This window comes from Abramis brama, assembly GCF_963993115.1.
Source record: "Abramis brama genome assembly, chromosome: 2".
NCBI classification, from domain to species: Eukaryota; Metazoa; Chordata; class Actinopteri; order Cypriniformes; family Leuciscidae; genus Abramis; species Abramis brama.
The window spans coordinates 18,750,362-18,763,168 of record NC_139964.1 but is presented as its reverse complement, the minus strand read 5'-3'; the positions used below and the strand labels follow the sequence as shown (position 1 = coordinate 18,763,168).

General features: G+C 36.8%; 1 protein-coding gene across 1 annotated transcript; it reads left to right on the top strand.

Annotated features, from left to right (window-relative positions):
* The first annotated feature begins 269 nt into the window (after nucleotides 1-269).
* LOC311077849 (GTPase IMAP family member 9-like) lies at nucleotides 270-1,729 on the top strand. The gene has a single exon (XM_084106492.1). It carries the CDS (start codon nucleotides 287-289, stop codon nucleotides 1,124-1,126), a length of 840 nt encoding a protein of 279 aa, XP_083962618.1. The 5' UTR covers nucleotides 270-286; the 3' UTR covers nucleotides 1,127-1,729.
* The last annotated feature ends 11,078 nt before the right edge of the window (nucleotides 1,730-12,807 follow it).

Here is a 12,807-nt window from a genome sequence, read left to right as displayed (position 1 = left end):
CTTTTTTCAACTAAACAGCATTGGATTAACCTTATGTAATTAACTTAAGTTAATTGAAATAAATAATGTTACATAAATCCAACGTAACCTAGTTACGTGGAACCTGTTGACTTAATTGAGAGTTAATTAAAGTCAACATAACATTTTTTAGAGTGCACTTTTCCCAAATATCATGATTCATTTCCTGAAATGTGAATTTTTGTCTTATTTTTTCTGCTCTAAACCTGTCTGTGCCTCAGTCTCAGAGCACTCTAAACCCAGTGAGCACACAGATCTCAGGATCGTGATGGTTGGTAAAACTGGAGCTGGAAAGAGTGCAACAGGAAACACCATCCTGGGACGAAAGGAGTTTAAAGAAAAATGTTCTTCTGAATCTGTGACTGTGAAAAGCCAACAACATCAGCAGAGGGTAGAAGGTCGAAACATCTCAGTGATCGACACTCCAGGACTGTGTGACACATCAATCAGTGAAGATCAAGTGAAGGAGGAAATAGTGAAGTGTGTGGAGATGTCTGTTCCTGGTCCACATGCGTTTCTGCTGGTCATGAGACTGGACGTGAGATTCACAGATGAGGAGAAAAACACAGTGGAATGGATTAAGAAGAACTTTGGAGAAGAAGCTGCTTGTTACACCATCATTCTGTTCACTAGAGGAGATCAGTTAGATACATCTATAGAGGAGTTTATGACTGAAAACAAAGAGATAAATGAGCTAGTTAGAAAGTGTAAGGGAGCTTATTATGTGTTCAATAACAAAGATGGAGATAGATCACAGGTCCCTGAACTGCTGGAGAAGATAGAGAGAATGGTGATGGAGAATGGAGGAGAGCATTACACAAATGAGATGTACAAAGAAGCTCAGAGGAAAATAGAGGAAATTGAGAAAAGGGAGAGAGAGGTAGAGGAGAGACAGAGGTTAGACGAAGAAGAAAAGATAAGGGAGGGTGAAAGAATGAAGATGTTGACTAAGGCTAAAAGAGTGGCATTAGTGGCAACAGGAGTGGCAGTGTGTGCAGGAGCAGCAGTTGCTGGAGGAGCACTGAGTCCAGCTTTAATCTCAGGAGCAGCAGTAGCTGGAGTAGCTGGAGTAGCTGCAGGACTAGCCTCCTGGAGCCACAGTATCTGAAGCTTTAAAGGCAGGAGTCATATATAATACAAGAAAGTATTGTTGGTGAAGATAACCTATCAATAACAAACAATCACCTTTGGTCAGGAATATGATTATATAATTATTAATACATAACTATGTTATGATGCTGAAAAAAAATCACCTCATTAACATTTTTTTTGGCTCCCTTTGCAACAAATTAGGGACCGTTCGGTATTTATGGAATGGACCACTGGAGGAAAATAGGGGAGGGTCATGCCTTTTTATTCTTTGTTGAGGGGAGGGTCAATATTCCCAGTTTGACTTTATTTCTGTCATCTACTTGAGATTCAACTGAAGTTTAGACGGTACACTGTTAACCCTTGCTGTAAAAAAAGGCCAAATTCTGACAATATCATACCATTTTCCATTAAAACAGTAATATACCATAGCAAACAAAAGTAGCCTACAGGAATATACTGTAAATTAACAGTGCTCAAAATCGACACTCAGAGGCTGTTTTCACAATCACACCCTATACCCTCATTCACTATTCCTACAGTAGTTCACTAATATAGTCCACTTGACAGAGTGAGTGAATTGAGACTCTGATGAACACCTGATAAGCAGAATTACTGAAGGACAGAGAAACAAGAACAGAAAAAAGAGAAACACAAGAACTACAACAGCAACACCGAGTGTGAAACCAGTTCACTATTATTTCTTTCATACATGTACAAAAGTTCTTGTTGAGAATTAACAGAGATATAGTTAATAATAAAGTTTGTTGTCACCATGATGGAGATCAGTAGGCCTATTTGCTTTAGTTGGTCTCTTGTACCTTGAGTTCTTACCATTCATCTCTCTCTGACTGCTGTAACAGTGAGTTTATAAAACACATTTGTTATGGCAAGAAAAGCCAAGCGGAAGATGATCAGGTGCTTTTCTGTAGATATTCTTTGAATTAATAGGTATTTCATATTTAGCATATATCTGTAAATCTACAACATGAAACTAATATTTGTGTAATCAGGTCTTCTGAAGAATATCATAATCATATAGTGTATTAAAACATTTTGAGCTCCTGCTTATCTTGGACACACACAGACATCAACAATCAGCACATGCATCTCAACAATGGTGACAACCAAAAGTGTCATGTTGCAATGTATGCTGGTGTAGCCTTTTTGAAAATTCAGGGCTATAAAGAAAATAAAATAATAAAAAAACACTGGCAAAATAGTGAGTTTTATGTTTGTAGTATTTTGTTTTTGTTTTGTATTTTTTTTCTCTCTCCTATTTTCTTTTCTTTCTTTCTCTCTCCTAAAACAAAATGTTTGTTTAAAGGGTTTGCCAATGTAAGCTTAAGTAACAAGAGTGTACCTTTAAGTTCTGTGAAAAATGTTGAAATTGTATACGTCTGCTCTTAACCAATGAGAGTTTGTGCTGCGGGGGTGTGTGTGGAGATACATTTTTTTTTTTTGAGGGACGGCCCACATAGCAACATTGTGTCGGCCCAGATCCGGCCCACATCTGGCACACGTGGAAAGATGATCTGGCCCACATGCAGCGTGGAATTACGGCACTTGGGTGGGCCGCTCCTGTTTGCCAGATCTGGGCCACAAGCAGGCCATAGCAATGCCACATGTCAGCCAAGAGCAAAGAAATAAACCAGAACTGAACCTTATCTGAGCCACAAAGTCTGTGTATATTAAATATGAAGTCATCTCAGCCTGTTAACAAAAATAATCACTGAAAGAAAGAAGAGAACAGAAAAAAGAGACAAGCAGAAACACAAGAACTACAACTGACTTCAGACACAGCCTTAGAGGAAATCAACTGAAGAGAAAAGAAGACATTAAATCTGTGAAGATCTCAGCAGAGGAGGATTAAACAACTCCACAAACAGCATTACCAGCTTCACTTATTACTAACCAGACTGACTTTATTTCTGTCAGACGTCTACAGAAGTTTTATTGAGAATTAACAGAGGTTTAACTCTAATGTGTTTCATTTGAAGTCACCATAACAGTGATGAGTGCTTCCATTAGTTGGGCTCTTAACTCTTATTATATCTTTTGTCTTCTTTGGCCACTGTGACAGTGTGTTTGTCAAACACATTTGCAGCAGCAAAGAAAGCTAAAGTGAAATGAGATCAGGTGATGATGGTTACCTGTTGATGGTTTTATAATCATCATGAAATAACCTGTTTCACTGATGTCTTTGGAATCTAACAATTGTTTTGTTCCATTAATATATTCTCATCACAAACCCTGTGTTACTGCAGCGTGAGATTTAGCAATATTATAACAATCAGTTAGAAGATTTTAACAAACATGAGCACGAAAAATGAAGCAATGGTGACACACAGAGATATGAGAAATCAGCACATGAATCTCAACAATGGTGACAATATATTTTTTTTAAATAAACAGAATAATTCAGAACATCACTGACAAGCTACTAAATGTCACAACAAAAACAACAGCAAAAAAATAAAAGCAAATATTTAGAATCAAACAAAATTATAGGACAATTCAGCTGCATAATTTATTCATGTTGCAATGCATGCTGGGAGTTTTGTACTATGATGGTACCCAGCATGCATTGCAGCAAGGTACTTTTGATTGTCACCATTGTTGAGATTCATACGTTGATTATGGATGTCAGTGTTTGTCATCGAACAGTAATGTTTCGTGCTCATGTTTGTTAAAGTCTGCTAACTGATTGTAATAATATTGCTGGATCTCACGCTGCAGATGTTACGTATGTATGCAGATGTATGTAATGTGAATATATTAGTTGAACAACATAATTTTTAGATTTCAAAGACATCAGTGAAACAGATTATATCATGATGATTATAAAACCATCAACAGGTAACCATCATCACCTGATCTCATTTCACTTTAGCTTTCTTTGCTGCTGCAAATGTGTTTGATAAACACACTGTCACAGCGGCCAAAAGAGACAATAAATATAATAAGAGTTAAGAGCCCAACTAATGGAAACACTAATCACTGTTATGATGACTTCAAATGAAACACATTAGAGTTAAACTCTGTTAATTCTCAATAAAAACTTCTGTAGATGTCTGACAGAAATAAAGTCAGTCTGGTTAGTAATAAGTGAAGCTGGTAATGCTGTTTGTGGAGTTGTTTAATCCTCCTCTGCTGAGATCTTCACAGATTTAATGTCTTCTTTTCTCTTCAGTTGATTTCCTCTAAGGCTGTGTCTGAAGTCAGTTATAGATCTTGTGTTTCTGCTCGTCTCTTTTTCTGTTCTCTTCTTTCCTTCAGTGATTCTGCTTGTTAACAGGTTTATTAAGGCTGAGATGACTTCATATTTAATATACACAGACTTTGTGGCTCAGATAAGGTCCAGTTCTGGTTTATTTCTTTGCTCTTGGCTGACATGTGGCATTGCTATGGCCTGCTTGTGGCCCAGATCTGGCAAACAGGAGTGGGCCACTCAAGTGCCGTAGATCCACGCTGCATGTGGGCCAGATCATCTTTCCACGTGTGCCAGATGTGGGCCGGATCTGGGCCGACACAATGTTGCTATGTGGGAAGCTGACACCTTTAACTGGCCATTTAACAACAACATTATGAAGCATCACAACAGCATCATGAATTGACGTAATTCCATATTTCAAGTAATACATCTTGAATTATGTTAAGTTTTCTCACCCCATAAACATGATAAAGTTTTTTAGCATTTATTCTTTAAACGGGGGTGGGGGGGGGGGGACCTACAATTTGTCAATTAAGAAAATAAATATAGCTATAAAATAATATATGGGAAACACTTTCTGAATTTTTTTAGGTACATTTTAAAGGTAGGTTAAGTTTATTATATACTTTTTAAAGAAGACGAAAAAAGTGTGTGTGTACATGTGTTTCTATCCTGGTGGGGACTTCAACCTGAATACACACAGACCCATGTCTAAATTGAGGTACACAAGCTTATAAATCATACAGAATGTTTTTTTATAAAAATATAAAATGCAGAAAGTTTTCTGTGATGGGCAGGTTTAGGGGTAGGGTTAGTGTACAGCCCGGGACACACTGTACAATTTTACGAAATATTGCCATCGTGAAACAATCGTGGTGATTTCTGTGATTGTGGATTCTAATCGCTGGTCCTTCGTCGTACAGTGAGAGAGGCATAAAGACGGCCGTTGTCACGATCTTGCGACCAAAGAAAGCCTACGATAATTTTCTGACAGTGTCAGATATTCAGCATGATCATCTCAGTGTGTTTGCTGCTACGGCCTACAGATACTGACCAGCCAATAAAAATACAACATGAAATCAACGCAACATGGCGCTAAAACTTAAAACTGTTAACCTCAAGCTCTTTTCCCTTCCTCTTTCACCGCTTCCTCTTTTTTTCAGCGCACATTAAAACTACAACTGCCAAAGTGTGATTCATCTTGCTCTATTTTTTTACCATTAGCGCACACTGATAACGTTTATTCTTCTGTAGAAACTTGTATCGTAGCCTACGAGTCAATATGATTTAAAGGTGCTCTAAGCAATGTCACACGTTTTTTTTTGTCACATCCAGCAAACATCTCCTCACTCTCCGCTAGCTGCCTGTACACACTGTAAAAAAACAAACGGTCTCTGTAGACAGCCCAGGCTCCACGAACAGCAACAAAAACAAACTGGGCTAACCCGCACCACGAAACATAACAAACAGTGTTCCAGCCAATAACCGACAAGAAGGATTTGGGGGTGGGGTTTGGTGCATGAATGAGGAGGAGGGAGGGTCGAGCTAGCCTCCATTTTGTTTAACAATACTTTGAACGTCAACAAGAAGTGACGTCACCCAACATCACTTAGAGCACCTTTAAAACAAGAAAAAAAAAAAGAAAAAAAACCTGATAAAGTAAGAAAACCAAACATAATCTTATTGATATATTCTCTGAAAAAAAAAAAAATGTTTTAGAAGTAAACTAACTTTGTAAAAGGATGCAAGAAATTTGTAAAGATGTTTAAATCTTTTTACTTTTAAAACAACAATATTTAATGTCAATCAGTGTTTTTCCTGAAGTGTTTAATCTGTCCGGAGTGAATGGATTTGTGGAGACGCTTCAGCGTTCATGACGAGTTTCAGATCCAGAACATCATCAACACAAAGACAACAGAACTACAAACTCTCGCTGAAATCTTGACGGATTTACAAACGTGTTGGTTTCTTACAAACGTTATTAACGTGGCTATAATTCCGAATGCTTGAACATGCATGTTATAATTATTCATATGTATGCAGTGTATGTATGCAGTGTCATAACTACATATGTGACGTTTAACTAACCCGTTTGAAAATCGGTAGAAAATTGAGCAAGTTATGGTTATTTAAAAGTATATGCACCATGTTAGGAGTGAGCGAGCACACTGTGGTAAGATGGCCACCATGTGCAGACGTCGACCTCCATTGGCCAGCAGCGCGCACAAGACATCTAGCCTTTGATATCTATGGGGAAAACAGCCTCTGAGTGTCGATTTGAGCACTGTTAATTCACAGTATATTCCTGTAGGCTATTTTTGTTTTATACACAGCAAAATCCCCAGTGTTAAATTAACACTCCTCAGTGTACATATGTGTCCACACTACAGAGTGTTAAAATTAACACTGAAGCAGTGTTGAAGTTAATGAGATAATTAAGTTAACACTGAAGCGGTGTTGAAGTTAATGAGATAATTAAAGGTGCCATAGAATGGATTATTTTATTATTTTATAATGTTTCCTGGGGTGCCCTTATAATGCTAGTATGTTTTTTAGATCAAAATTTGTTATAATTTAGAAATAAAAGGCATATTTCCTAGCCTGATTTCATCCATTGATTTGAACACTCTGTTTGAAGGGGCGTGTCTGCTGTGAAACTTCAGTGTTGTTGCCCACTGCTGTGATTGGCTGACATGCTTGCATATGAAATATCTGGCATTACATGTAGAGCTATCTGGAAAACTTTTACTATTACAGCTTTTATATGTTTTTACTATTACAGCTATCGGGATTAACGAATCATGAGAAGTTTTTTTTAAAGTATTTAGATCTATTCCCATCACATAAAAGGTTTCAGTGATGAGCACTGAGCAGATGACAGCCTGTTGATCGCGTGAATGAAGATCTTATCACTGCAACGCGATATACTGATGCATAAACAGTGTTGAACGACTTTGAAAGAAAGATTATCTGTCTGAATTTGAACAATTACACATCAGAAATTCACATAACCCACTGGTTCTCCAGAGGCTCGGATGAAGGAGCAAAAAAATATTTTTGTGTTCATTTGTACAACCAAACACTGAGCAACTGCCATGCTTCGTTCGCTCGTTTGCTCGTTTGCAAGCCATGATGTCTCTCGAGGAAAAAACAATATCGCGCAGGATCTAGATAACACAATGTAAATTATCGTTAATAAAATCCCTACTTGCCGCTTGCGGGAATATAACGTTAGTTGAAATTGCCCCCTTCGTCCGTTTGAGACGCCGAGAGAAGCCTGGCTGCTTGATATTGTTGTAACAGTCCGTGGTGAAATGGGCAGAGCAACTAAACAACTTCGAATTAAACTGTAGCGGTATCCGATTATAGATAGATAGATTATAGATAGATCTGCCATTTTCCCTATGATCCTCCTCCTGCTTGTTTCTTCACCTGCAGAACTTCTGATGATTCGGCTGTGCAGTTTCGCCTGGCACTGAGCATGGGCTGGCATATGCAAATTTTTAGAGGCGTACATATTAATGATCCCATCGGTTTCGTCACAGTTGGTGTTATGTGGAGATTCGCCCGTTTTTCAGGGGTGTTTTTCAAAAACGAGATTTAAATAAGAAAGAGAAAACTATGGTGTTTGAGACTCACTGTATGTCATGTCCATGTACTGAACTCTTGTTATTTAACTATGCCAAGATAAATTCAATTTCACATTCTATGGCACCTTTAAGTGATTAATTAAGTGATGATTGAGCATTATTGAAGATACCTGATGTTAATAAGCAGAATCATTGATGGAAAGAGAAAAAACAATAACAGAAAAAAGAGAAACACAAGGACTACAACTGACTTCGAGTCATTACACATTGTTGCACTTATTATTACCAGTTTGACTTTATTTCTGTCATACATCGACAAAAGTTCTTGAGATTCAACAGAAGTTTAGACGGTAATGTTTTATGGATTTTTTCTTTTCAAGTTACCATTATGGTGGTCAGTGTTTGCTTTAGTTGGGCTCTTGACCCTTTTCATTTTTTAATATTAGTTTTTCTCTGACTGTTACAACATTGTGTTTATAAAGCACATTTGTTACTGCAAGAGAAAACATGACCTGCTCACAATATGTTCTGATGACAATGACATTATCAGCCTGAATCGTTGACTATATGCTTGTCTTGCTTTATTATTGGTGATTGTAGCTCTGAGATTCTACAGTTTAAGGATCCAAAGGCAATATCAAAAATTTTGAAAATACTTTGTGCACAGAAGTTATTGTGTTTAAACACACAGACATCAAGAATCAGCATATGAATCTCAACAATGGTGACAATAAACAAACTAGTGACAAACAGATCAACTCTGAACATCACAAAACAAGCTACTAAATTCATAACAAAACAATAGCAAAATAAAAGCAAACAATGAAAATTACAGGACAATTCAGCTGCATAATTTATTCATGCTGCAATGCATGATGTGAGCCATTGATGCGTTCTGATTGGTGGCTCCCATCATGCACTGCAACATTAAGCATTTGTTTGATTGTCACCATTGTTGAGATTCATATGTAGATTCTTGATGTCTGTGTGTGATTTTAAAACCTTCAGATTTCTAAAACATTCCTGGAAGTAACTACTGTAGTGAAACATTAATAAAGCATTTGGATAATAAGTTTATAATGATGGGTGAGATCATTGAATCAGGTCACTAGTAATTTCATCATCGAAACATAACCAGGGCTGTGTTTCCCAAAAGCATCTTAAGCCTAACTTGATCTCAGACCAACTGCAACAAATGGTTTGTACGATCAAATTAGGCTTGCAATGTTTTCAGGAAACACAGCCCAAATCATAGTTTCTCTTGCCACAACAAATGTGCTTTATACACACAGAGTTGGAGCAGCCAGAGAAAAACTAATGTTCAAAAGTAAAGGGTCAAGAGCCCAACTAAAGCAAACACTGACCACCATAATGATGACATGAAAAAAAAATACCATAAAACATTACCATCTAAACTTCTGTTAAATCTAAATAAGACCGTGTGTAGATGTATGACAGAAATAAAGTCAAACTGGTAAAATAATAAGTGCAATAATGGCTCAAAGTCCGTAGTTCTTGTGTTTCTCTTTTTTCTGTTCTTGTTTCTCTTTCCTTCAGTGAGTCTGCTTGTTATCATCAGGTGTCACCACTAATGGCCAATCATCACTTAATTAATCACTTAATTATCTCATTAACTTCAACACTGCCTCAGTGTTAACTTAATTATCTCATTAACTTCAACACTGCTTCAGTGTTAACTTAATTATCTCATTAACTTCAACACTGCTTCAGTGTTAATTTTAACACTCTGTAGTGTGGACACATATGTACACAGAGGAGTGTTAATTTAACACTGGGGATTTTGCTGTGTACGGTATATTACTGTTTTAATGGAAACTGGTATGATATTGTCAGAATTTGACCTTTTTTTACAGCAAGGGTTAACAGTGTAGGTGTCATCATCGTATAGTCTACATACATGTCGTCCTCAAGTTTATTAGATCCATGTCATACAGTGTGATTTCTAATGATCTTATAATTCCTAAAATTTCAGCTTCAGGGAAGAGAATATACAGTTTGTACGGGACAAAAACCCTTACCTCTATGTGTGTGTGTGTGAGAGTGTGTGTTTGTTGAGGCATAACAAACATTTAATACTGAATCTTTTCTTTTTCAGTGAAACTGAAGAGTGAATGGAGTCCTGCAGTGATGCAGCAGTCGGGACGGGATACGGCACCAATGGGAAACATCATCCGGTTCCTAAAGCAAATGTAATCTGTACAAATACCCTTCCAGCCAGAAGCTCAAAATAAACTAAATAACACATGAATTCAAAGCAGAAATTCTTTGAAAATTTAAAAGTATGAATGAATGAGTGAATGAGACTATATATATAAATTGCTATGCAATACTGTGCATCCAAAGTGCTTTACAATCATATCAGGGGATCTCTCCTCAACCACCACCAGTGTCCATCCACTTGCTATATGGAGAGGAGAGAGTAATAGAGTCAATTCAATTAGTAGGAGGCCATGATTGATAAAGGCCAATGGAGGGAATGTGGGTTACATCCCTACTCTTTACCAGAAGTGTCATGGGATTTTAATGACCACAATATAGTGTCATCATCACTTTACTGGGATGTTAGGACACACACAGAACACATTGTGAGCTGCGCCCCCTACTGGCCTCACTTACACTTCTTCCAGCAGCAACCTGGTTTTCCCAGGTCTCTCATCTGGGAAAGATGGGTGATTTTTCATCTGGGTGATTTTTGTTTTTCACCATTGTTGAGATTATTGTGCTGATTGTTGATGTCTGTGTGTGTCATCATAGATCAGCATTTCGTGCTCACGTCTGTTAAGATCTTCTAACTAACTGTTATAATATTGTTGGATTTAACACATATATGTGCACACAAGGTCAGTGAATGCAGTTTGTTATGTTTTGATGATGACACAATGTTCACATAGCTTCTTAAACAATTCTCTGATCTCATTCAGTGCTTAATTCTACATCATTACCACCAGTGTGCAAGAGTTCCAACAGCAATCAGATAATGTGATTTACACGACACACACACAGATGTAAAAAATCCGCACATGAATCTCAACAATGCTGGCATTCAAAAAAAACAAAAAAACATTTTTTTTGTGTGGAAACACATCAGCTGCATAATTTGTTCATGCAGCAGTGCACGCTGGGAGTTTTATACTATCCTGGAACTCAGCATACATTGCGACATAAAACTTTTGATTGTCACCATTGTTGAGATTAATATGCTGATTGCTGATGTCTGTGTTTGTCTAGGTCATGTAGTATAATCACAGAGACGCTATGATCTATAAATGTTAAAGGCCAATAAAATCAAAGATTAGTCACAGGATGATAAGTCTGTGATGATTATAACATCATCACAAAAGCCAAAAACACCTGATCAACTTCCGCTCTGCTTTTTCTTGCGATAACAAATGTCCTTTATGAACTCAATGTAATGGCAGTCGGCCAATTTAAAGCAGTCGGTTTCTGTGGATGAAATTAGTTACCTTGAATCTCAGTTTAGTGCATGGCATTTTTATAGTAACATACTGTAGATTATAGTAAATTACTAGCAACAGTGTTGCCAGTATTTTACCATTAATTTGTGGGACAATGTTTTATAGTGCATGGGAGTGGGATGTGAGAGAGTGACAAATACCTGAAAACTGGTTAAAAGCAACAGCATGATCTAAAGTCACATGACGACTTTACGTAAGATGCAGTTCAAAGAGTTTTTCTAAATGAAAGTGAGCCGAGTCTCAAAGGATCTCGTGAACTCAGATGAACTGGCGCTTCTTCACAGATATACATGCAAGAGCAAAGAGCAAAAGAGTTTTCCCGTTTATCTTGATTTGTTTATGATGTTTCGAAAAATGTTACATAAATTAAAACTTAACTTACTTGACAATTGGATCAAAGGTGCAATATGACATCAGTGCCCATTTAAGTAACATAAACAATAAAATAATAAATATGTAATTCTCACGAAAAAAAACTCTGTGGCTGTGGATATATTAAAACAAACATATTTGAACAAAATTTAAAGTGAATGTATAAGGGTCAAGAGCCCAACTAAAGCAAACTATTTTCCAACTAAAGCTTGTATTTTATTTAAATACATTTTTTCACATCAGTATTTTGTATTTTATTTTGTTACATTTCATGAGCCAGTATTTGTAGTTTGTAAAAAAAAAGTTTTTGATGTATTTGTGCCCACCTCTGATAAAGACAATGTTATCCGTACATACAAATACGGTTCCAACTAAATAAACCAAAAAACAAATCAATGAAAAGATGGAAATGTCTTAGAGTAATGTCTGAATATAACTCTAGAGAGTGTGAGAGGAACTAAAAATGCTCTGAGATAAACTGGTATTACGTAATAATTTCCATAGAAAATAGTTCGAAATAACAATGATATTAAGAGATACTTCTAGCGGATTTGGTGGTGGTCAAATGATGGACAGATGCTGATCAACTCCTGTAAACACTTATTTGGTGCTGATGTTTGTATACATTTGCATTCGTGACTTTCATTAAACAGTTAAGAATTTGCAGTTGGTTATTTGTCATCACTCTTATATTACTTTGTAGAAATACAGTAAGCATGTGAGAAAGTGTAACCCAGGTTAGGAAACTGAGCCTTGCCAAAGTTAAAAAAGCCTAAATAAGGAATTCATTATTATAGAAATCAAGTATACACACAGCAAATCCCCAGTGTTAAATTAACTCAGCTCAGAGCACATATGGTCCCACTCTACAGATATTAAAGTAACAATGAATCAGTGTTAAAGTTAATGAGGTAATTAAGTGATTAATTAAGTGATGAATGACCATTAGTGGCAACACCTGATGATAATAAGCAGAATCACTGAAGGAAAGAGGCATAACAAGAACAGAAAAAAGAGAAACGCAAGA

Excerpts from the sequence above, each read along its gene's own strand:
- LOC311077849 (XM_084106492.1), top strand. The coding sequence starts at position 287 with ATGGTTGGTAAAACTGGAGCTGGAAAGAGTGCAACAGGAAACACCATC.